Here is a 26,697-nt window from a genome sequence, read left to right as displayed (position 1 = left end):
TTTAGGAGTCAACCAGGTGAAAAACCTTTAAAAAGAAAATACAAACACCACATAAGAAAATGAAGCTAAGAACACATGCAGTCAAAACCTAACAAGAATTACTTAATTTTTTTATACACCCAGAAATTAATCTTGTAAATAACACATCCAGTTCCCAAAATTTTAAGTAAAATCAAATACGATAAATACATTTTTAAAGTAAAATTTTATCTGATTTAATGATTTTAACTATGCAATGAACTAGTTGTTCAATATAAAGCCTCCAAGCACATCACACCCTTGATTACCTTTCAAATATCCAAAACCCATGGCATCATTTCAACACTACACAACAATATGCTACAAACAAAGCTCAATTGCAACCAAGAGAGCAGAAAAGAAAATGCATGGAAGCTCACTGGCTGCTTTTCCCCTGTTTGAGATAAACTTGATTCTGCACAAAATAGTCCTGATGTTTCAGTCACTCCTCATACTGGCTCCCACTGCTGCTCTGCAGTGATTCTGAGTGTGTGACTCCGAGGCCAGTTAATTAGCTGATCACCCTCACCTAGTGCACTCAGCTGGAGGGGCGTGACCCATAGTTGAACTCAACAGTATTATCCAGAAGCACAGCATCATTTTTCACTAATATGCTGATTATATGTAGTTATACTTCTCAATGAAGCTGAATGAAACTTCACACAATGGACAATGTAGGAGTTAACTAACGCCAGAAGATGGCAGTACTGCAACATTGAGGGTGTAGGCTGCCGTAAACATCAAAAGAAGAAGAAGACGGAGCAGCAGCAGCAGCAGCAGCAGCAGAAGAAGTTAAAGCTGTTCAACTTGTTGGCAAATAACGTGAATTTGTGGTGCAGGAGTGTCGTTTGTAAGCTCCGCGCACTCTAACCCTGACCTGTAATGAAACGCACCTCCGCCGCGCAGACATGTCCGGTTTCAGTTCCGAGCTTCTAGACTATTTGGAGGGTCGGATAACCTTTGAGGAGTTTGACAAAAGGAGAGACGAGCGAAGAGCAAAGGTATGTAAAAATTTGAAATGGTGAGTGTCACCGCGGCGGATAAAGTTTTTTTTTCTGGTACTGATATCTGTGAAGGTTTTTCTTTGTGTCAGAGCCTAAAAGCTAAGTTAGCATGCTAGCTGCGTCAGTATCAACCTGTCTACTGTGTCAGTCATTACATCTCGAGTCCAACTGCTACCCCAACAGTTGTTATTTGGCTCCATTTGTCTTGTGAAACAGAGAAGCATTCACATAAGGCGTAAAGCTGCTCTGTGTCCTCCTATAGAAGTCAGAGGGAGTGCCTGAAGATGTCCAGGATGATGCCAAGCCCTCCACCTCGGCACAACTCCCCGGCAAAATAGGTACAATACATGTCTGACACGCTATCATAGACAAAAAAGGATTATTTATGTTGTTATTTATTATGTTATTTACATGTAATGTAAATATATTTTTAAAAATGTTAATTGCCCATGAGAGTGCATTTTTATTGATTCAAAATTCACAATCTGGAATCATATTTGAACCAGTTGAATCAATTGAACCAATTATGCATCTGCACAGTGTATGTTTTATCAGAGGCTGTAAGTGTAATATTGGAATGTAATGACGTAGATTGCTGAGTCTGTCCTTACATGGATGACTAATTGTTCATAAGTAAGGTAACCCTAACCCTAACCCAAAATAGCAGCCAGGAGAACATCATTGATTAGTTGTAAAATTTAATTAAACGTGAAAATGCATTATCTGACATGAAACTTCCATCGTGGCAGGAGAGGGAGTCAGCCCAGGGGTCCAGTTGGCTTTTGCCTCCATGCTGGAAGAAACACTTGAGCCACCGTCTTCTGAAAATGAGGAGGAAGAGGACAGCTTGAGTTATGTTGATGACAAAGATGATGAGGATTATAAGGTGGATGAGGAGGGGGAAGAGGAAGAGTTGGGGCTGGTAGAGAAGAAGCAAAAAGGAAGAGGAGTGGGTAGAAAAAAGAAGAAAGAGGAGGTGACTGATGATCCAACAGTGGGAGATGTGTTTGCACTGGAAATGGAGTTAAACCGAGAAAACAAGAAAATGATGAAGGTGAGGAGAATGAAGAAGAACTGTAAATACAATAGGTGTTTTACCAGCCTTTAGTGTATGCTAGTCTGTTCCTCTGTTCAGGAGAGGCGTCATCGCAGCAAGCTTCCCCGAGCTCTGAGGGGCCTTATGGGTGAAGCCAACATCCGTTACGCCAGAGGAGAGAAAGAGGATGCCATTCTGATGTGTATGGAAATAATAAGACAGGGTATGAAACAACCTCAGTGTTATGTCTGTGGATCTATAGATTTCCCTGAAGTATAGATGAGTAAGTATAGAAATGTTTGGAAAATCTATTTTATATCCCCTTTATCTTGTCTGTTGTTCCTTCTCCTGCAGCTCCTCTGGCATATGAGCCTTTCTCCACATTGGCAATGATTTATGAAGATGATGAGGACATGGACAAAGCACTGCAGTTCAGTCTAATTGCTGCCCATCTAAACCCCTCAGACTGTGAGGAATGGATCCGACTGGCTGAAATGTCTCTGGAGCAGGACAACATCCGGCAGGCCATCGTGTGCTATACCAAAGGTTCGTCTTATCGTTTCACCCTGCGAAAGGCAACTGCACTTGATAATTGACAATTTTCTTTTTAGTTAGTATTTTCAAGTGAATTCAACCCAATCCAGAGGCCCTTTACTGATAGCAGAGTCACGTTCAAGTCACTTGTTGTGGAAATTTTGTCTGAAATGTTTTTGTTTAATTTAGTTCAAAATTAATTGATAACCAGACTTTTAATCAGATGAAACAATATCAGTAAATATTTGCGCAATCACCAAAATATAAAATTAATTATATACACGACGAATGAGTGAGTATGCACTGTTATTTCTGGGTTATAAGCAGCTACTTTTTTCACACGCTTTGAACCCTGCGCCCAACTCTGTGGGTAATTTATGGATTTTTACGGGTAACGAGCTCCATGCTGTCAATACATTTAGCGTCACATCAGACCAATGAAATTACCGAACAGGTCGCAGTGGACCATTTGAAATAGTTCAAATTAAATTAAATGCACTGACACTAAATTCCTCAGATCAGTCATTTATTTTGCTCTTCATGCACACACCCTTATCACGGAAAACACAGGAAGCAATGCATATGATGCAGCTTTCAAGTTAAAGGCGATCGATCTGGCTCTTTCTGTGTAACATAATTCCTGCAACATCTGCGGCTTATAAACAAGTGTGGCCTATATATGTACAAAATTGCTTTTCTCTTGAAATTTAGCTTATATTCAGGTCCGCTCTATAGTCTGGAAATGACGGTAATAAATGTATACAAGGTCCTAACACTCACTATTTGAAAGAGATTTGTGGAAGTTTGAGAAAACCACGGAAAATCACACTACCTTTTTTGACTGGCAGCTATCAAGTACGACTCCACCAATGTGCGCTACCTGTGGGAGCGTTCCAGCCTCCATATGCGTTTAGGTGAGCACAAACAGTGCATGGATGGTTACCGCAGGATTCTGTCACTGCTACCCCTGGAGGATGGAGAGCACTTCATGCAAATCTCCAAGGACATGGCTAAGTAAGGGATTCACACTGACACATGGACAGCATATAGAAACCAGCTGATATACTGTGGTAGAAATATCTGTTTGTATGTATACCAAACTGTATCACAGTCTGGATAGAAGAAGTGTTTCACTATTACAATGTTCTAACTGAACTAAGTGGACAATAACACCTTCAGCGCGTGTCTGTGTGCACCAGTACTACTTGTGTATCAAAACATTCACATCAAATTGTCAGATTTTTGGAGTGACTCTGCAACACCTTTGTTTCTGTGTGCATGTATTTCCTACTCAGGAGTTACTATGAGAGTAATGACTTACCATCTGCTCTGAGTGTGATAGAGGAAGCACTAGCGCGACATCCCACTCTGGTCAGTGATGACTTCATTAACATGGCAGCTGAGCTTTATATTGCAAGCCACCAGTACAACAAGGCTATGCAGGTACATCTGTGTGATTGTATGCAATGAAAAGACAAGTCTGTCCATATTATTTAGTTTATTTGTGAAAAAAACTCATATGTATTGCACATGTTTTCATAGGTCTTGGTCCAGTGTGCGGACATTGTTGTGGTCAGGGATGAATCAGCATCAGGAATGGTACCATCACAGGAAGAGAAAGTGGCAGAGAAAGCAACTGAGGAAACAGAGAAGAAGGATGAAGGGGGAAAGACTGGAAACGAAATGTCAGCAGTGGAGGATAGTGAGTGACTGAAAAAAAAGTATGCCAGTGTTTTCTGAATAGTTCAATTTTGCGCCTGGTAGTGTCCATATATTGGCCTGCAAAATATCAGTGTGAAGAAACTGTGGAAGAACATTGCTCAGTATTGTGATAACAATGTAACTTGCTTAAGATAAATTCTGACATTTGCATATAATTATAATAATAATAAATTGTATTTTTACAAGAAAATCTCAAAGTGCTGCAAAACCAATAGAAAATTTGTTAAAAACAATTAACAAACAAAAAAATGAAAACAATAAAAGTCACACAGGAAACAAATTATAGATTAAAAGATTTTTTTTTTTTTTTTTTTTAAGGTACATTTTTAAACCCTTTTTAAAACAGTTTATCGTCTGTGGAGCTCTCAGATGTTCTGGGAGGGTGTTCCACAGTAGCGGAGCACAGGAATAGAAAGCTTGGTCTCAGAGGGTGCGGGACTTGGTCTTTAGAGAAAGAAGTCTGTAGCTGTTGGTGGAGCGGAGTGAACATGCGGAGGTCTAGGGGGTGAGAAGTTCAAGGTACTAGGGAGCATTGCCATGGATGCACTGGAATGTGAGGAGGGAGATTTCGTATTCGACCCGGGCGGAGATGGAAGCCAGTGCAGTGAGTGAAGGATGCGTGTGATGTGTTCATATTTACGTTTTCTCTGCAGGATCCTAGCGGCACTGTTTTGAATGTGTTGTAATTTCTGGATGCTCTTGTTGGGGATCCCACTGAGAAGTGTGTCACAGTAATCAAGGCTGGAGGAGACAAAGGCGTGGACAAGCTTCTCAGCATCTCTTAGGCTGAGTGTGGGATGGAGTCTGGCTATGTTCCTGAGATGATGAAATGATACTCTGCATAGGTGATTTATGTGGGCCTCAAAGGTTGGGTGCGTGTCAAACCTGATGCCGAGGTTGGTGACTGTTGATGATAGTGGGATGTCCTTGCCAGAAAATGTAATGCAGGTTATCGTAGAGTTCCGTATCTGATGAGGCGAACCAATGAGGATGGCTTCAGTTTTAGAGCCTTTATCTCCTCCAGACATGCGGTGAGTATGGAGTGAGGTAGTGCTGCTGATGGTGGTGAGTTAGGCCCCATGGCAACATATTCAGACATGTCAGTGAGGTAGGACTTAAACCAGCTCAGTACTGTGCCGTTTAGTCCAACAGAGTCGTATGTGATGGTCAACCGTGTCAAAGGCTGCAGATAGGTCGAGGAGGATGAGGAGGGATGGTGAACTGGAGTCAGCTGTCATCAGCAGGTCGTTTGTGACTCTCACCAAGGCTGTTTCTGTGCTGTGGGCGGAGCGGAAACCAGATTGAAACTTTTCAAAGATGTTGTTGAGATGAAGGTAATCCTGAAGCAGGCCGGCAACAGCTTTCTTGAGAACTTTGGAAAGAAATAGCAAATTGGATATGGGCCTGTAATTAGCAAGAATCTGAGGGACAAAGTGGCTGTTTTAGTACTGATGGAATATGGCCAGTCTGAAGAGATTTGTTTATGACCATGGTAATCAGGGGACTAAGAGCGGAGCTGTGTGCTTTCACCAGGGTGGTAGGAAAAGGGTCAAGGGTACAAGTGGAGGGTTTCATCCTCTTGATGATATATTGCACCTCAGGCTGAGTGATGTCAGGGAAGCAGCAGGGGGACGTCACAATATCAATCTGCGGGTTGGGAGTTGAGACAGAGGAGGAGGGAGGAGCGAATTGTTTAAATTTTGGTTGTGAAAAATTCCATGAAATTATTGCAGCGATCTTCTGTAATTTCTGTAAGTGGAGGGGTTTGAGGTTGAAGGAGATGACTTATAGTGGAGAACAACTGTTTAGAGTTTCCAGGACTGCCTTGAATGATGCTAGAGCAGAACAGTGATCAAGCAGCTTTGAGGGATTTAGAATAAGTCTTTTGGTGGTCCCGATAGGCCAGTTTGTGGACAGCAAGTCCAGAAGCCTTGTATTGCTGCTCAAGGGCACGTCCAGCTGCCTTTATTTTCCAGAGTTCACTTGTACACCAAGGAGCAGAGCGGAAAATGTTGCTATCCTGACATGGATGGGTGCATGGAGATTGTTGGGAATCAGTGACGGATGATGTATGCATAGGGTGAATGTGTTAAAGGACGAAAGCCAGATGATTTTTTTTTTTTTTTTTTTGTGTAAATATTTTTCAGATCTCTGAAACATATTTCACGCTTGGGCTTGATATGTGGGGATGGAAAATGTAGCTCCAGGGAGATTACTTTATGGTCAGACACACCCATGTCAAATACAGATGGGGCACTGATAGGGGTAGAGTCAGTGATAACCAGAGCCAAAGTGTTCCCCTTGGTGTGTTTGTGGGGACATCAACATGCTGCCTGAGGTCTAAGCAGTCCAGTAACTGCAGGAACTTGGAAGCAAGATGACAGGAGGATATGGATATTAAAGTCTCCAAGGATTATGATGTTAGAAGAAGTAGAACAGAAAGTTGAAAGAGGATTGTACATCTCTTGGATAAAGCGTGGGTTTTGTTGAGGTGGCTGGTAAATTAAAAGAACTGTTATGGGCAGACATTCAAAAGACGACAGGTCAGGGAGGGGCAGGGGAGACGGGACCAAGTGACTGCAGTACATGACAGCCAGAGCTGCGGGCTTGTTGGAGGTAACAGTAGCCAGGTTTCTGTGAGACACATTATATCCAGGCAATTGTCCTGTATGAGGCATGATTTGTTTGTGAGAGATTGGACGTTGAAAAGTTCGATTTTAATGTTGGAAGGAGTAGTGTGTCTCCGTACTCGCTTAAGCAGGCTGAAATCCACCTTGCGTTTACCGTCTGGCTCCATGAGGGGTGCTGTTGTAGCCGCTCCAGTGCCACCGCCACAAGTCCACAGAGTGGCAGTGCTCCGATGATGTGAGAGAGATGCAACAGGGCGAACAGCTGACCAGACAGAGGGCATGACGTCACCAGACCAGGAGAAAACAAACTTTCATGGGGAACTTCTATGGATATACTGGGGCCGGCGTAGCGTAAGAGTCCAAGTTCTTTTATGACTGATAAGCAGGCTGGAGTGTTTCAGTTGTTAAACTTTGTCAGTTGAACAGCAGAGAAGTTCATTCTGTGAGACATGTGGGCTCCGCGTCTGTTGTCAGCCACTGGCCACAGAGATAGCATCCAGAGGAGGAGATTACTCATGGTACAGATGGCGCATCAGAGGAATGGCAGGACATGTCAAGACCAGAGGGTATGAGGCATGTTGGGCGTTGGGGGAGCTGAGATCAGGAGATCTGAGTAGGATTGTGAAAGGTGTGGCCGGTTAGCTGCCTTGCTAACCACCGAACCTGCTCACCGACACTTGCTACCATCCACTGGTTGATGGTTAGAGAGGTCGCCAGAGTCAGTAAAGTCTGTGCACTATCCCAGCAATTTTACTATAAAATAATCACAGAGGTTAGCAGCAAGAGAAGTTCAGTGTAGCAGCTGTCTTAGTAGTTCTTAGTTCTTTAGTAGTTCTGGCGCGAGAAATTGGGGGGGGGGGGGGGGGGGGGGGGTGAACAAACAACGCCAGGGTCCTCTCCTCTCCCGTCAACTCAGTTGTCATGTCTTCCTATATGAAATGCTTTCATGCAGCTTGTCAGTGTGGTTTTCCATTAGGTGTCTTGAGGTTTAAGAGCTGGGGTTGGAAAGGTGAGGCAAGAGAGGTTCTCTCATCAACGGTTAGGGTTAGGGTTAGGGTTAACCCTAACCCTAACCCTATTTAAAAAAAAAAAGAAAAAATACACAAAGAAAAGGTTTTGAATAAACAAAAGTAATTTCTACAACATAAACAATGTTGACACAAGCAAACTCACTGTGCAGTTTGATGTTTTTAGTGTCAAAAACATTACCCATAGTTTTTTTCTTCTAGTTAATTATGCTTAGACACTGCACCTGTGTGAATGCAAGGAACAAGGAAGTAAAATTAAATATCTCTTGATTCTACTTAATTACTCTTCAGTTCATGGTTCCTGAGGCTCAGAAGAAAGCAATGGATTCACTACTGCTAAATGCCATTAATCCTCTAGTTGTTTCCTGATGCCAGAAGCACTTTGTGATCCAAGGTAATATCACTGAGGGTGTATGGAAGCATGCAAGTCTGTACTGAACAATTTCCTCTGCAAATTAGTTTTATAAATGGGGAAAAACAAGTCTAGAAAAGGCATAAATCATCCTTCAACCTAAGTGAGACAAGTGAATAAAAAAAGGCAGGGTCACATTTCAACCGCTGAAATTTTAGCTTGGACACTTTTTAGCTATGGATTTTGTCACAGCTATCAAATTCCTTTCCCTCCCTATAGGAACTGTAATCAATTGGTATTCTTTGAAACATACAGTACAATAATGCTGATTGGAGGGAAAAACATTTTTGTGTGTTTGTCCAGGTGAAATTCAATATTTACAGGTACCAGAGACAGTCCCAGTGGACCTGAGGGCAAAGCTAATTGTCTGCCTTATACACCTACATGTCTACGCACCACTGGAGGTAAACGGAGGTCGAAACGCTTTAACAATTAGACTAATTAAAATGCACTATTATAAATATCTGACCAAATAAACCTCATTTAAAGTAGTGAACTTAGCTTAAATAAAGAAATATATTTTGCTTAATTTTCTGTTTCTCTGTGCCATTGACTCAGAGCTTGGTGCCATCCCTGATGGAGCAGAGTCCAGAGGACATTGGTGACTTGTACCTGGATGTCGGGGAAGCCTACATGGAGGAGGGCGAGTACGTGTCTGCTCTGCCTCTGCTTTCTGCCCTTGTCATTTCTGACAAGTACAATCTGGCTGTCATCTGGCTTCGACATGCAGGTACAACCAACATTCAAGTCGTTGAGAAAATGAAGCTCAAATGCAAGGTAATTTAAAGTTCTTTTGTTGACATGAAAATTCATGTTGGCATTTGAAAACTGAAATTAAAAAAAATATTTATCGTGAATTTGTAATTAGGGCCATTTGCGCCTATCAGTCTGCTGACTGGCACATTGAAGATGTAATGAAAGTACAGCTGTGCTCATACCCTGGCAGAATTTATGATTTTTTTTTTTTGGCCATTTTTCAGAGAATATGAATGATAACACAAAAACTTTTCTTTCACTCATGGTTAGTGCTTGGGTGAAGCCATTTATTATCAACCAACTGTGTTTACTCTTTTTAAATCATAATGACAACAGAAACTACACAAATGAACCAGAACCAGTGCAAACTGTAGTTTCACTGATTTGGATTTTCATTCAAGAAACCATTGGAATGGATTTTTTTGTTTATGCAGTTTAACACTACAAACAGTGTACATTTTTTGTGGGAATGATGCACCTCAAACTTGCAGCCCAATGCTTTTAGCCTTATGTCAGGGCCTGTATGTGACTATTGTCTTGGTGATAGCTACTAGTACAGATTGAGATAGATGATTTGGGAAGTTGATGACCATCAAATCAACAAAGGTTAGGAGTTAGTAGAATTCTGTCTCCCAGAATGGAGGGAAACTTTTGTGACATCATTGGCAAGTGCTATGCAGGTGAATAGAGCCAGAAAACATGGAAATAGGATTCTGGTGTGTTCTGAGTGCCTTGAGTGGATATATTGGAGTGAAAGGAGACCATTCTATGCTTCTTGTCTTGGGTAATGTGTATTCTGTGAAGTACCTTGAACTGGATCAGTTGCAAATCCTTTTTTTTTTTTTTTTTTTGGTCATTTTAAATGTATTTTTGGAAAATTTGGGTCCATGAGTCAAAGTCAGCGGAAAAAGATAGATCTGTTTCTAATTTTGATATTGGTTGATGCATATAATTGGATCTTGAGAGTGACTTGTATTTCCTGGATAGGTGTTTTGGAGAAAGCTTTGTGATGGTTTTTTGTGTTATTGACAATTTCTAGTGGACATATGGTGTGCTGGAATATTCTTGGAGTGTTTAGTGTGAAGCAACTGGACCTATCTAGTATGAGGATTTTTCACCTCTCATCCAGTTCTGAGGGTCAGTTGGAAGTGGGAATCTTGAGCCTGGAACGATAGCTCAGGGCTTCTGCCCTTTTCGATTCATTGTAGGTGGATCCTGGTGGGTGACAGGAGTGGTGGGAGGCGCAGGACTCTGGAGGGAGGAGGATGTATATGGGCCAGGGCAGGAAGAAGGGAGTGAGAGAGGGAGAGAGACAGAGGGAAAAGTTTTGTAAAAAGTTTTGAATTGAATTGTCATTAGTAAGTTGTCTTGGAATAGGTGATGGAGACTGGTGATTCCTTTCTGCTCTCATGTGCTAAGAGGACTTTGGTATTCACAAAACCTGGGTAAAACCAGATTTTGGGGAGTATACAGGGTTCTAGTTGGGAATCTGTAGCCTCCAGAGTTTTCCACCAGGAAGAGAGGGTTAAGACAATCGTTGGATTTTTGAAACGTCTATGATTCTTGAGTCATGGTGATCAAGAGAAAGTCTGAGATATATTATATAACATATAAGATATATAACAGTAAAGGAAAGAGAAAAAGAAATTATAAGTGGCATAATAACAAAGCTACAACTGAATCAGTACAGCAACAATTCAAAGAAGAACAATGAGCATCTGAGAACACCATCTCTACATCAGAGGGTAACAAATCCATCCACTGGAAGCAATATATTATACATAAAATACATTGTTAATACATTATACTCTCCAAAATGAATAATAAGGATGATACATTTAGTTGGGTAATGGGCAGGATTCAGTGAATAAGCCATCTGAAACTTAATTATGATTGCTGGTGTCGCTAACTTTATGTTCCTCAGAATAGAATCGCCAATAACTGGAGTTGATTTCTCAGCAGGTGTGCTACTGAGTGGGGACAGCCTGTTGGAAGTGTGAACTTGTTGGTAGTGAACTAGGGTCTGTGCTTATGGCTATACCTCATGTCTCAGACAGTCAGCCAGCCACCCTGACTATATCCCATTTGCTGGGCACTGCTAGAGGGGGATAACTCTCTGGGCTTCTCTAGGAGCTGCTCTCCTGTACTGTACTCTACTCTAATGCAGCTACACTGGCATAAGTACTAACGGCATACTAACTACAGTGCAGAGCTGCACCTCAAACTCATTAACTCTCTACTCCATATCTATCAACAACCTGCATTTATGTACCATTATCACTGAATTACACTGAACAGGCAACACAAAGTCAAACAGCACCACCAGTGATCGAAATGACGGAACACACTGACCGCCAGGAGAGAAGGAGTCAAGACTGTTTCACCATTCTGGGTGGCATGGACTGCTTGTACATGCTCTGGTGGTTCGGCGGTGCTGGCTGTTACCACTCTGAATCTCTGCCCTGTTGCTGCAGGGGTTATCTGGGGAATGTCAATATGCATGTCTGACATAATTTACCACCTTGTGTAGGTTCACGTCATCAAGAATTGATGGATCCCCTCGAAAATGGGCTGACCTGCTCTGCCAACCTATCACTCTATGGTCTGTCGACATTTCTTTCTAGCATAGGGAAAGAATGAGTTTCAAAGAGATTCAAAAGAGACAGAGATGCTCAGTCCTTCCCCCAGCAGCCTAGGCCTATAGCAGCATAGCTAAAGAGTAGATTTGAACTTTTTCACTATAAGCTCTGTCATACAGAAAGGTTTTAAGCCTGGTCTTGAAAATTGCTGAGAGCTCTTTGCGATATGATGGAGCTTGGCCATTAAGAGTTTTATATGTTAACAGAAGGATTTTAAATTCTACTCTATATTTTACTGGCAGCCAATGAAGAGCAGCTAACACAGGGGAGATGTGCTCGCTTTTCCTAATATTCAATATGTTAATTGTGCAGCAGCGTTCTGAATTAACTGAAGGCCTTTCAGAGATTTGTTTGGACATCCAGATAGTAATGAGTTACAGTAGTCCAGCCTCGAAGTTACGAATGCATGGACTAGTTTTTTTGCATCCTCTTGAGAGAGGATGTTTCTGATTTTCCTAATGTTTCTCAGGTGGAAGAAAGCTGCCCTACTGACTTGTTGACATGTGAGGAACAAAGGACATGTCCTGGTCAAAAATTACTCCAAGGTTTCTTACAGTGGAGCTGGAAGCCCAAGAAGTTCCGTTCAGACTGATTAGATGATTAGATAGCATTTCTCTGAGGTGCTTAGGGCCGAGTACAGTAACTTCAGTTCTGTCAGAATTAAGGAGTAAACTATTTTGGGTCATTCAGACTTTTTGTCTTCAAGACATGTCTGCAGTTTGACTTTCTAACTAACTTCATTTGGCTTCACTGATAAATACAGCTGCGTGTCGTCCGCATACCAGTGAAAATTGATACTGTGTTTCTTGATAATGTTGCCTCAAGGAAGCAGATAAAGAGTGAAGACGCTTGGTCCAAGTACCGGACCCTGTGGGACTCCATAACCGGCTACAGTGCAGCCTACTCGTAGGCTAAAAATTATTCTTTTGTGTGGGTGTCTTGCTTTGAGCGTATGATCATTGCTGTAAATAAAGAAGGGCATATAACAATAGGCATAAAAGGGAGAATTTCTTCCCGCTCTTTGCCCCACACTTTTACAACCGCACGTATTAAAGAGATAAACATGCATGCCAGTCACTGGTCAGTTGAGCATTACAAACAAGCGTTTTTATTGGAATGCTCAACAGAAGGACCCGTACCTGCCCATCTGATCATCGTGATTAAAGGGCAGACGGCTTATCCCTCTCTCTCATCTGAGCTGAACAGTCTTGTGCAACTTAACTAGTATTTCTTAACTATTAAACTAAATATGTAAAATGTGTAGAAAATGGCTTTATTCTTTGGAGCATTAAATTAATATTTGAATAACTGATATCAATCATTTGGAATTTGGATAAAGAAAATAAAGAACTCTATTCCTCTCTGTATTCCCTTTTTATATCTATTTTATTCCTATTGTCTTGCAGAGTGTCTGAAAGCACTGGGCCACATGGAGGCAGCAGCAGAAAGCTACACCAAAGTGGTAGAGATGGCCCCACAGCACCTGGAGGCCCGGCTCTCCCTGGCAACTCTGCAGCAGCAACTTGGTCGACCGGAGCATGCTCTGAAGGCCCTGGAGTCCATGTACGACAGTGAAACGCTGTCACAAGACTCGTCGGCTGCACAGAAGGCATAGCCCAGTTTTGTTTTGTTTTGTTTTTTTGTATAGTCTACTACTGTAGTTCTTGAAAGTCCAGTGTTTTATCTCTTTTACCATGTTCTTCTTCTTGATGTTCGTTCATTCATTCATCTATCTTCTAACACTCATCCCTTTCCGTGACATGGGGGGATGCTGGAGTCAATCCCAGCTCACATTGGTTGAGGGCTGGCTAGACCCTGGACAAGTCACCACACCCTTGCAGGGCCAATTTACAGAGACAAACAACCTCTCACACTCATACCTACAGGCAATTTAGAGTCACCAATTAAACTAAACATGCACGTCTTTGGATGGTGGGAGATAACTGGTTTACCCAGAGGAAACCTATGCAAGCAGGGGAAGAACATACAAACTCTGATCAGAAAGAGCTCAGGAACTGTATCTGCAACCTTCATTTTGTGGGGCAACAGCGCTATTCGCGCTCTCCCCTTGTTTGATGTTATATTTTCAGACTCAAATGTATTTAGGAAATGCCAAATAACAAAATTATATCAAGGCACTTTACACATAGAGCTGTTCTAGAACAAACTCTTTAAGGACTTTATAGAACTTGTTTAAATTCTATTCAGAATTTTACTGGGAGCCGATGAAGATAACCAAGCACAGGAAAAATGTGATCTTTTTTTTCTAGGTCATATTAACATTCGTGCAGCAGTGTGCTGAATCAACTGCAGGCTTTTCAGGGAATTGGTTGGACATTCTGATTGCAGTGAATTCCAGTAGCATCCTGTTGAGAAAGAGGTGTCCTAGGGACTTGTTTTATATGAGGAACAAAGGACTTGTCCTGATCAAAAATGACTCAAAGAACTGGAGGCTGAAGTAATGCCATCCAGAGTGGTTAGATCAGATGTCCAAATCCGGTCCTGGAGGGCCACTGTCAATCAGGTGTGTTGGAGCAGGGTAACATCTAAAACATGCAGGACAGTGGCCCTCCAAGATCGGATTTGGACACCTCTGGGTTAGATGATTAGATAATGCTTCTCTAAGGTGCTTAGGTCCAAGTGCAATAACTTCAGTTTTGTCTGATTTTAGAAGTAAAAAAATTGCAGGTCATCTGGGTCTTTGTATCGGTAAGACATGCATGGAGTTTGACTAGCTGACATAAATATCTTCTGATGCACAAATTTGGACACATCACCACCACCATCATTGTCAGTTTTTGGAACCCTTGAATTTTACTAATTATGCTAAGTATTGAAAATCTATTGAAAAAGAAAAAGAATTTTCTTTTTCAGCCACCCTTGGACACATGCATACACATGGAACGATTGAAAAACGTAGCTTATTTATACTTTGTGTGTTGAATAATTTCTGTGCATGTGTTATGGTTGTAGGAACTAAAGTTGCTTCTGCATCGTTCCACGCTACTGAAGACTCAGGGACAAATACAAGATTACCTGGATGCTATGATCACCATGATCTCCATGCTGCTAAAGGTAATACACACAGTTGCACTCACCTGCACTTGCTGTTTACCATGACATTTGCCAAATTTTCATTCACCATTTCCTAATGTCCTAAAGAACCAAGTGAATTAGATATCAAAACGTGCATCGGTATAGTATGTACAACTCCAATTCCGAATTCCACGTTGGGACACTGTGTAAAATCTAAATCAAAAACAGAATACATTAATTTGCAAATCTCAAAAGTCCACATTATAGTCCCGATAGAACATAAACAACATATCAGATGTTGAAACTGAAACATTTTTCCATTTCATTAAAAGTAATAGCTCATTTTGAATTTGACACAGCAACACATCTAAAGTTGGAACACGGCAATGTTTACCATTGTGTCTTTTAAAAACTGTCTGTAAAGCGAGCAACCAGTTGCTGGAGTTTTAGGGGAGGAATGTTTTCCCATTCTTATCTTGTTTTCTTTTTTTTTTCTGTGTTTCTCCTCATAGTTTGGCACCACAAGGTATCAACATTATATAGGATTGATGCAGTTATAGTCTTGCAGCAAAATATTTTATTATTTCAATGCGTATATGTGACCATCAGCAGCCCTCCCTAGAAGCTAGTTTGTTTATCTTTATAGGGTGAAATAACCTTTGAGTGGCAGGGAGGGCAGTGCTACACCTCAGTGAATACGGGGAGAATAAAGGACAGAGAAGGTGTGGAAGGATGGACAGGGGAAGGGATGCAGATGGTGCTGGTAGTGGAGTGAAGGATGCTGTGCTTTTCCTGTTACCTCACTCAGGATTAAAAGACTCCAGAGGGTTTCTGTGGAGAACTGTGGGGAGATCGGACTCCAGGTAGGTGAAGGTGTCCCAAAAGAGGAGCCAAGTCAAACATAGGATACATAGTGGAATAAAAGAGTGGCTCAGCCCATTTTAGGCAGGATTCATCAATTCTCCATGATGTGACCAACACAACCTGGCAAGTGACACCACACATGCAAGTAGACATTCCCTAAATCTGAGTTAGATCACCAATGCTCAGGGTTGGGTCAGAGGCCCCAGCTCCCCATGCCCACCACCCTGAGTGCGTGAGCACATGAGGTACCAAGCCCAGAGAGCAACCGCAGCAACGTGGCACGCTGCAGTCCCCAGTGTTCCAGGAAGGAGACGGCGAGCACCACTGGACCGCCCAAGCAAGTGCATGCCCACGCATGCCACGCCCCCCCACCACAACCCCACCGTCTACATCCGGCATCGATCTCACACACCTCAAACCCCACCCCCCATCCCCTGGAAAAGCAAGAGGCACCCTACCGGCCAAAGAGACTCACCTGGGAGGCTGTCCCATTCTTGTCTGATGTCAGAATCTAGCTGCTCAACAGTCTAGGGCCTTTGCTGTCAGGTTTATCGTTTCATGAGGCGCAAAAGGTTTTCTGTTGTTGAAAGGTCTGGACTGCAGGCAGGCCAGTTCCTCTGCAAAGCCATGCCTCTGTGATTGATGCAGTATTTGGGTTAGCATTGTCTCGCTGATATATGCAAGGCCTTCCCTGAAAATGACATCTAGATGGGACCATATGTTGCTCGAACACCTCTTAATAACAGCTTTTAGTAATATTATACACATACAGTGCACATATAGTGAAGCTCAGCGAGGCCAGTCTGTGCTACATGCTAAACGAGGTTGCTAGGATGGCTCGACAACAACATACAGGGCTTTGTTATAGTCGCAGGCCAAAACTGGCCCTGCTCCAATAATATCTGGCCCGCCAGATGACATTGAAAATATGATTAATTTTTTTTTTTTTTTTTTTTATAATTAATCGTTTTTAAATTATTTGCTATCATAAAAACATTTAAATATTGAATTCCCAAAATCCTAATGGCCATACAAATGCTATTTTCTGTTTGTCGGAATCTTCCATTTAAATCAGGTAGGAGCCAGATTTAAGGTCTGACACTGAGAACCACTTGGACCCTGCAAGAGCAGAAAATGCCTCCTCCAAATTTGGAAGGGCGTATGCGTCTTCCCCTAACCCTAACCCTAACCACACGCAAAACAAACAGGGGGGCGGGGCTTACTGTGTTTAAAATTTTGCCAATTGATTGATCTAACCTGTCACTCACCCATGAAGCACTCAGGACATAGAAATGCATGGGCAAAATGAGTTTTCGAACCAAAACTTAATATTAATCTTTCCTCCTTAGTTTATGTAGCCTAACATATTAAAGCGGTTGCAATAGAATACATGACAGTCTGTGTAACAAGTCGCTGATTACAGACAGAAGCCTTATTATCACCAAGTATCTATTATAAGCTGTTTCGTAATGCATCCACAGAGTGGAGCTAAAGCAGTCATAACAAACGAATAACAGTCTGTAGCAAATTCAAGTTACTTTATTTTAAACGAATGACTTTCTTAAATTACTTTTTTTTTTTTACAAGATATAATAGTTGCCTATAGATAAGGGGAAAAATGTTTTGTTTAGCAGAAAAAAAATGTATCGCCTGAATGATGTGATATTTTGGCCCACCATTCAGTTGCGCTGAAAAAATTTGGCCTGAGGCCAAAATTACTTGTTGACTGCTATAGTTCAACACCAACCTTCTAACTTACCAGACTGTCACTAAATGTAGGGAGTTGTCTTGAAAATAGACTGGGTATAAAACTTTGCACCTGGTTCTTAGTGTTTTTGTGAAAGCCTGCTGAACTGCTTTGATAGCTTGACTGCTCAGCAACTGCAGGCTAGCAAAGAAGCATTTCTTTTCACTGCAGCTAGGCCTTAATACAGCAAATAACCCACTTTCAATATTCAATGGAGCCAAAAGAATGACAGACTGAGCAAAGAGAGTCAAAGAGGGCAATGGAGAGAACTCATCCATACTCACAATCCTGACAAGAATATCTGAATAGCATGTGATGAACAGAAACAGCAGCAGCTGCAAAATATCCTGCAACCAGTGTTGTTTGTATAAACTTGTCATATAATAATCATGCTCACTACAAAACAGGGAGTGAGTAAAAAAATATATATGTCTTCACCTGTGGCCACTTATATGTGTCAAACAGATTGCATTTCTCTCTCTCCCTTCCGAGTTTTTCAGTCTCTCTCACAGTGTAACTAAAATAAAGACAAAGTCCTAAAATATTCTCTCTGTAGTAGCCTTCTTTGTTTTGATAATCATTGTCTTTGGTGATTTTGTCAGCTATCAAAGTTAGAAAATCAGGGTTTGACCAGAGACAGGCCAACCATACTAGTATTTAAGCTCTTCTTGTTGATATAAACAGTTGATTGTGGAATAAATGATCAGCATAAACCTTTTCCCACTAAGTACATTGCATAGAATGAAAGAGTGTTCCTTTTCCCCAGGTGGCAATGCAGCGAGCTAAAGTGTGTGTATGCTCTGTAACTGTATCGAGTGAGAATCACCTGAGGCTGGTGAAAATCAAAGATACACTGCCAGAAATTGCTGACCATGAAGCTGCATATTTGGACAATACAGGTAAATATAGTATTTATGTGTGTATGTGATCTTTCATTGCATAATCTTATCTTTGAAGAGTGGTTTGAGTGTCTGTTACATATGTATGATTATGCTAAATCTGGGTGGTTGTGACGATGCGGTTGAGTGGTAATGGTGTAAAGATCCACACTGCAGAAGGTGTACTGCACAGGGATCTGTCATGCTTGAATCTTTCATATTTTAATATCCATATAATTGTGCCATTATACGTAAGCATAGACAGGCTAACCTGATTACAATGTTGTTTCTGTTGCCAGGTAAAACTAACGTTCTGTCCAAGGAGGATTGGTGGCAGCTGCTGGTGAGCTGTGTACTGACACTGTGTGAAGTGAAGCGCTATGAGGAAGCTGAGCTCTTGGTGGAGTCTGCCATGGAGTTCTACTCATTTTATGACAATAAGCCCAGAAGGAAGGAGCTGGAGTTCTTTGGCCTGTCTGCCACTATCCTAGACCAGAACTACTACAAGGCCTACAACTACATCAGGTAGACTCAAAAAAACAGGTCCACCAGATTGTGAGTATGTGAGCAGTTTTTGTTTTAACTAGCAAATGTGGTCGCAATGCGTTTCATAAAACCATGCAACCACAAGTCCGGGACCCCAGTTAACATTTAAATACTAAAAAGAGGAGTTTTACCTCCCCAGTTTGTCCAGCGCTATGGAGGGGGATAACAAAATATAGGAATAACTGGGATAGAAAAAAAAAAAAATCATCACAAAAGCAAAGCGCTGGATTTGATCAGGTTAGAAAGGCTTTTATTCTTAAAAAAAAAACAAAAAAAAACGAAGAATCCTAACCTTAAACCATCCTAAACCCTAACCCCAAATCTCAGACTGATTACATTAACATGGCTGTGAAATCCAAACTTCTGTGGCTCTCTGCATTACAGATTAACAATTGAATTTAATTTTAATTGTATTGTGATTTCAGGCTTTGAAATTGGCTCATCTTATAACGCTGCAATGTAGAAAATACTATATGCATCGCAGTGCAAAACCATGGCATTTTTCCTTGCAAAGCTGCCATACTCAGAAATGGAATGAGCATGTGTTTATTTGCTTATTGACAGAAATCCAGACAGAAACCAAAAAAAAAACAAAAAAAAACCTAATGTCCACATTTAAGCTGTGGAGTTGATTTGTGCTGTTTTGTGAAGCAATTTCACAACTTTGCCTGAATTTTTGTGGAAATATGAAAAACTCACTCTACATGGTGAATTGCTTCTGAACTCTTGTAAAAACAGTAAATTGAGCAATTTCATGCAGAAATCAACAGAAAACATCTTTTTAACATTTTGTGAAGCAATTTCACAACTTTGCCTGAATTTTTGTTGAAATATGAAAAACTCACTACATTGTGAATTGCTTCTGAACTCTTGTAAAAACAGTAAATTAAGCAATTTCAAGTTGTAAAAACGTATATTTACACATTTTTTCGTTGAGTAAAAATCCTCTCTGAATTATGGAACTGATTAGAATCATTTCTTGTCAGCAAATATGCTTGTATGAACTTCTGTGGACTGTGCGTCTTCAGAAACAATTCTCTCGCCGCTTAGCCGTGACTGCCACGAGCATAGAAAATCACTTTTGAGGCTATAGGCTAATTATTCATATCAGACATTATTATATTCTTATATTGAAGCAACATACAGTCAGGTCGTCATATAGGCTCTCAGGGGCGGATGGGGACAATTATTCAGGCCGGCAATTTTTATTTTACCAGTTACCAAATATTCCTAACCATAAAAAAACAACAAAAAACCCCTACTATCCATATTTTAGCTCTGGAACAAAGACAGTACAGGTGATTATCCAAGGTTAAAATTTTTCAGTCGATATCTTGTTTCTTTAAATAACCAAACTGTCTGTAAAAAAAAAAAAAAAAAAGCTGACTAAGAAGTGGATCAGGATGAGAGTTGATTTATTGTACAGATGATTAAGTATTTTTAAACTGAACCAACTAAAGCAGCATAAAACTGCTGCTGTGTTTTAAACAGCGCAATGCAGGTGTTTCGCATTCAGAGGTTCGAGGTGGAGTTGCAGGTTTGCGTGGTTTATTTGTTCTGTTGAACTGCTGTGAAACTTTCACAAAAATTGTTTTATTGATCCGATTCACTGGCTTTCTTACTGTTAGCGGTCCATCTTTTCAGTCACTCTCTAGCTCTATCGAGCACAGCTGCTAACAGTGTCCACAGCGCCACTCTCCATTGCAGCTACATTGTGGTCAAATGTTGAATTGTCCCAAAATTATTTGACCTGCATTTCAGTACTATGCTTCCACCTAGTGGCTACAGTTGTGACTTACATTTCACGCAATGTGTGAGTCTCGCCCTGTGAGTGAAGTGGACATTGTTTAACTAGTATCCACTGTAGCTAATTAATCCCAGGCTTGTGGAGATGGGAACAGAGAGAGGGGAGAAAAAGAGACTCAGCAGCAGCAAGGACACACCCTCCACTCAGATGTATATGTGGATCTCCTCTGGCCACACATAAGACTCATCAGGAACTTTATTTTCTGAGAGTTCTCGGGAGAAACAACATGGAGAAAGAAGCTTTTCTTCTCCTTCTATCAGGCTGTCATTGAATCCATCCTCACTTCCTGCATCACAGTGTGGTGCACAGGTTACTCAGCAGCAGACAAAAAAATCCCTGCAGAGAGTGGTGAGAGCTGCAGAGAAAATCACTGGATGCCCACTGCCACCGCTGGAGGTCATTGCTGCCACACACTACCTCAAAAATGCCAAAGTCATCAGACACTCTTCCCACCCTGGTCACCATTTGTTTGAACTGTTGCCTTCTGCCAGGAGCTACCGTTCATTTCAAACTCACACATCCAGACTCTGACAGTCTCTTTCCAGTGGCTGTCTGTGCTCTCAATCCAGCAGTTAAAGCTGCTGTGCACCTTAACTACACATTCTAGCACTTTACTACATGCACCTTGGCCTGATACCAAAGTCAGTTGTGCACTTATACATATTTATTATTTATTACTGGATTTTACAGATTTTACTGCCTCATTCTGGATCCAAATCAACTGGCGTTCATCTAACAAACGTTTCTGAGTTTCTAAGTTCATTTGAGGTGCTTATGCACCACTGTTGTGCTGCTGTAATAAGACAGCTCAACTTCAGAGTTTGCATTTAAACTGTTGTTAGTTTGTTTTCCAATATGGGCCTCTGCCCCCAAAAATCCTGTATGGCATTGTGGTTACGAATGAGCTGGTTGACTCATCATTGCAGTCTTGGAAAGCAAAAAATAAGTTCCACATCAGATTGCCATATCATTCAATTATGTACCTACCCCAAATGGTGCAGCCTTACTCTGTAGTCTGTAGACCAGAATCCAGTCGATCCCATTTTAGATAATGAAGCTAATGGATTCTCATAAGATTTTTAATGTGAATGGATGTTGAAATGGACTAAATTTCCCTTTTTTTTTTTTTCTTCACTCCATAGATTAATGCTGATGGAAAATGTGGATTTACCTCAACTTTGGAATATTTTTAACCAGGTGTGTCCATGTGTCTTTAAATATATCTTTCATACATTATCCAGTGAAAAATGCACCTATTTTTTTTTTTCAAACAAATTGTACAAGCAGTTGTCTTTTATCTTCCTCAGTTGACAATAACCTCTCAGCACCAGCGCCATCATCGGTTCTGTCTACGTCTGCTGTTGAAACACCCTGACAACCATGCACTGTGTGTTCTCTGTGGACACAACGCCATGGTGTCGGGCAGCTTCAAACATGCTCTAGGTACAAAACATACAGACATTACTAGCTGCATTGGTTGTTCTTTACATTACTATTTCCTACCTGGCATTCAAGCCACATGTGCCTAAGGCCACACATGGTATCGCTTCATTTCAGTAGTTTTTAAATTAGCCTACAGAGTTTGGGAATGTGATCTGTTACTGTGAACATTTGACTGCTTGTATTTTTTTCATTACAGTAATAGGAGATAAAGGTAGTGCCATGTTTTGTCATAAAACAAAAAAAATAAGGGTGCTTTACTTATTTAACTGTTTTGGATTTTATTTTTTTGGATAATAAATCTAAAGAAGAAAAATGATAGAAATGGAATTCACACAAAAAAAAAACATAGTTGTAGGGATAAAACAAAATCCTTACAATAACACAGAAAATTTAATCGTATAAATGAATAATATGTCTTAAAAATTTAAGAAACAAAGAGTGAATGTATTAATGTTAAAATTGTGAAAATTTCGGTTTGTGTGGATCTAAATTCTTTTTTCTCTTTAGGCCAGTATGTTCAGGCCTTCCAGACTCACCCCAATAACCCCCTCCACAGCCTCTGTGTGGGTCTCACATTTTTTCACATGGCATCTCAGAAATATGTAGCCAAACGACATACATTGGTGTTGCAGGTAAAGTGTAAACCCTTGGATTTACATGCAACATTGACAACACAGTGTCATCTGAAAGCCTTTACCTTATTTGTGTTTTCAGGGTTTCTCCTTCCTCTGGCGGTATGTGGAGCTGCGGGGGGAGTGTCAGGAGAGCATGTACAACCTGGGCAGGGCGCTGCACCAAATGGGTCTCACACATTTGGCCATACATTACTACCAGAAGGCTCTCACATTGCCTGTAAAGAAACTGGAGGTGAATATCTATAACTCACCAAGATTACTGGACCCATTTCATTATTAGTGCCTCCAGGTCTGCACCGAGTCACTGTTGTCCTCTATGGAATAATTAGTGCCTCGGGGCCTTCCCCTTTGGCGTGGGTGGGGCTTAAATGCACTCTGTCTCTATTAAAAGTAGTCTGGGCAAAATACCATGCCCTGTAAAAATTAAACGGCATAGGAAATTCCTTGATCATTTTTTGTAATTGAGGTGCTCAAATTATTTGAGGAATCATTTCAGCCCTAAGCATGACATTATGAAAGAGCCATATTCAAGGCAACATTCAGTCAGAGAGGATCCTGCTGCCTGTAAGCGTTTTCCTCACTGTCAATTTTAATGACATCATTAACATTTCTCAACACATAAGCACGAAACACCCAGCAACAGCCTCCCGAGGCACTCTCAAAATTTCTGCAAGTAGTAATTTTCTAGTTTATCTTATCATGGACATAATACTAATACTTGTGAGTAAGGTCGGTCAGCATATGTTGATTTGATTAGTGAAATGTTGGCATGGACAAGGATTGGGGATGGTGTTTGGGGGAGATGGGTTCTAGACAGCTAAATACACTTTTTTTGTAACAGCATAATCAACATGAGGATTAGAGATAACTGTTGCCATTCTCAATTAGGAGTATGTGACCATTTTGACGCGTTATCTACTTAAAGTTTTCATCATTTAACTGCTGTGATAAGACAAACTGGACGGAATGAAATCCAGCCAGAAGTAGTAGGCTGGTTTTATACTTTTTAGATGCATACTCATCTGTATTTACTATCTAAGTTATACTGAAGTTAAATTGTATTCAGGAGACTCATTTACCTCTTATAACGTATGTTGTAATGTGAGATGGTCACCCGGTAAACCGAAAAACCCGATTGACAAACGCTGTGTTGTGTGCTAGAGAGTGAATGGGGAGAGGAAGCAGTGAATCAGATCAATAAAAGGTTATGTTCGGATTGTTTCACAGCAGTTATGTTTAACAGCACAAATAAACTTCCAATGGACAGGATGGAGGGTAACAAGTAGAACAGTCTCAGAAAACATGGGTTGGCCAGTGCATTGCCTCAGGCACCCCATTGAAACTGTCCAGTCGTTGAATGAGACAAGGAGAGTATGCGTGTGCTCCTGACTGAGCAAATTATTATTTATTTATTTATTTATTTATTTATTTTTGCAGCAATAATTCAGGTCGGGAATTTTGATTAGTAAACCTAATGTCCACATAACAGCTGTGGAGTTTATTTGTTTATTTGTGCTGTTGAACGTAGCAGTGTGACAACCAGAAGAATAAGATTTTATTGATATGATTCACCGGCTTTCTTTATACCTGTAGCCTAATGGTTGTTTACTCTCTTTGGCTCTATTGAAAGTAATGAGCGTAATAGACACTTTAGCACCTCCATTTATATCTGACCAAACAGGTGTGCTTGTGCATATGTATTTAGATACTTCTTTCCTACTTCTTTCACAGTAGTTCTGCTTGGAGTCAGTTCTTGGTCTGTGTGAACAGGAGACCCAGTTCCAGATGAAGCCCACTCTCACACACGCATGCATGTGTCCACATAAGCAGCTTTATCAGTCCTTTTCAGTTCACAGAATTGGTTTGCAAAGTTGTAAAATTTGATATATATAAATTTTTTTTTGGGAAAAAATTATGGAACTGATTAGAATCATTTCTTGTCAACAAATATGCTTGTATGGACTTTAAAACGTCTGTAAACTGTGCATAATTGTTTCTCTTTCCGCTTAGCTGTGGCTGTCATGAGCAATAAAAATCACAACCTCAAAGGTCTTCATACATTACTTTAGAGGATATAGGCTAGTTATTCATATCAGACATTATTACATTCTTATATTGAAGCAACATCCAGTCAGGTTGTAGGCTCTCAGGGGTGGATGGGGACAATTATTCAGGCCAGCAATTTTTATTTTATTAGTTACCAAATGTTCCAAACCATAAAAAAACAACAAAAACATACTATCCATATTTTAGCTCTGAAACAAAGAAAGTACAGGTGATTATCCAAGATCATCTAGATAATTCAGGAACATATAAAGATTAGAGGTTCAGTTTGAGATTAGATTTTGACATTTTTCAGTTGATATGTTTTGTGTCTCCTTAATGACCAAACTGTCTGTTTAAAAAATAAATAAAAGACTCACAGATGAGTAAGAAGTGGGTCAGGATGAGAGTTGATTTATTGTACAGATGATTAAGCAAACTGAACCAATTAAAGCAGGATAAAGCTGCTTTAACCAGCATGATGCAGGTGTTACGCATTTAGAGGTTTGAGGTGGAGTTGCAGGGTTGACTGATTTTATTTGTCCTGTTGAACATAACTGCTGTGAAACAATCAGAAAAGTTAAGTGTGATTGATCTGATTCACCAGCTTTCTTACTGTGCGGAACCTCTCTTTATTCACTTTCTAGCTCTGGTTACGGCGTCCACAGTGCCACTCTCCATTTCAGCGACATTATGGTCAAACATGGAATTGTCCCAAAGTCTTTCAAGCTGCATTTCAGTACTATGCTTCTGCCTAGTGGCTACAGCTATGACTTACATTTCACGCAAAGCATGAATCTCACGTCCCATGAGTGAAGTGACCATTTTTAATTAGTACCCACTGCTAACATATTTAAATTACTACATCGTAAAGGTGTTCTGGATTCCAATTTGGGGACTGTGCTGATCTTATTGTTAACTTCATGAAACTAGTTTTGGTCCACGGGCCAAATTCTTTCTCTAATATTTGTTTCAGCTTGGTGATTTTTCTATGTCCACCGCAACCTGACCTTGACCGACTTTTACAGCTCACCTGTCACCTTCAGAACGGACTTGTTCGTTCTATCATGCCTCTCTGCTCAGCATAGTTGTAAAGGGGGTTTGTCCGAATTACGAGAAACCTCCTCCTTTTATAGATCTGTGGGGTTGTTTTGGTTTGTTTTTTCGCCCCAGTGAGCACACACGTCTGTGTACAGTTTTTGGGTTAGTCAAATAATCCTACAGTCTACTCTTTGTTTAAATTTAGGGACACCCTTGGGTTTATATCTGACAGTGATAAATATAAATGGACCTGTGTCCATATGCCAAGTCTCTTGTGCTTAGATAAATGTGCAGGAAATCTCAGTTATGCTGCTCTTCTTTCTGTCCTTCTTTCTTCAGGGAATGGCTGATGATCAGGTGGATCTGAGGAGGGAGATAGCCTTCAACCTTTCACTCATCTACCAAGCCAGCAACAATGTGGAGATGGCACGGGAGCTTATTAACACACACTGCATCATTTAAAAAGCAAACAATGCTCATGTTTCTGGTTTCAAGCTTGTGCTGAACTCATTGGATAAACACATAAGTGATTAAAAATAAATAAATAAATACTGAAATACATAACTCCCAGTTATTTTACAAATAAATAAAATAAGTAGTTTCATTTATTTAAAAAAAATATTAACATTTAGTTTTTTTTTGTGTTTTTTTTTTTTCCCTTAATGTCTCACTCCAATTTTTTTTTTGCTTTGGATTAATAAAGATAAGCTGACTGGTGTATATGGCATGGAGCAAATTTGAAATATCAAGATATTTGGCAAGATCAAGATAATTTAAAATTTGTATCTGGATACCATTTATGAAGGAAAGGCTCTTTTTTGTCTCTTCATATTTGATAATGTGATTGTGTAATAATAATAATAATAATAATAATAATA

At 40.5% G+C, this 26,697-nt stretch overlaps 2 protein-coding genes across 2 annotated transcripts in view; both read left to right on the top strand.

Moving 5' to 3' along the window:
• Positions 1 to 26,697, top strand: part of LOC115038391 (NACHT, LRR and PYD domains-containing protein 12-like) — a gene marked incomplete at its 5' end in the record, with an annotated part of 488,710 nt that overhangs the window by 157,950 nt on the left and 304,063 nt on the right. The window lies entirely within an intron of this gene.
• gtf3c3 (general transcription factor IIIC, polypeptide 3) lies at positions 777 to 26,697 on the top strand. Its single transcript, XM_029497234.1, has 19 exons — positions 777 to 1,019; positions 1,285 to 1,360; positions 1,772 to 2,076; positions 2,158 to 2,281; positions 2,413 to 2,604; positions 3,441 to 3,606; positions 3,888 to 4,035; positions 4,135 to 4,294; positions 8,688 to 8,788; positions 8,943 to 9,114; positions 13,186 to 13,388; positions 14,753 to 14,854; positions 18,193 to 18,325; positions 18,604 to 18,829; positions 21,800 to 21,854; positions 21,965 to 22,100; positions 22,608 to 22,732; positions 22,815 to 22,967; positions 26,159 to 26,697. The coding sequence occupies exons 1-19, from the start codon at positions 927 to 929 to the stop codon at positions 26,279 to 26,281; spliced, it is 2,793 nt and encodes a 930-aa protein (XP_029353094.1). The 5' UTR covers positions 777 to 926; the 3' UTR covers positions 26,282 to 26,697.

Source organism: Echeneis naucrates, unplaced genomic scaffold (assembly GCF_900963305.1).
Source record: "Echeneis naucrates unplaced genomic scaffold, fEcheNa1.1, whole genome shotgun sequence".
In the NCBI taxonomy this organism is placed as follows: domain Eukaryota; kingdom Metazoa; phylum Chordata; class Actinopteri; order Carangiformes; family Echeneidae; genus Echeneis; species Echeneis naucrates.
This window is presented reverse-complemented; position numbering and strand designations above follow the sequence as displayed.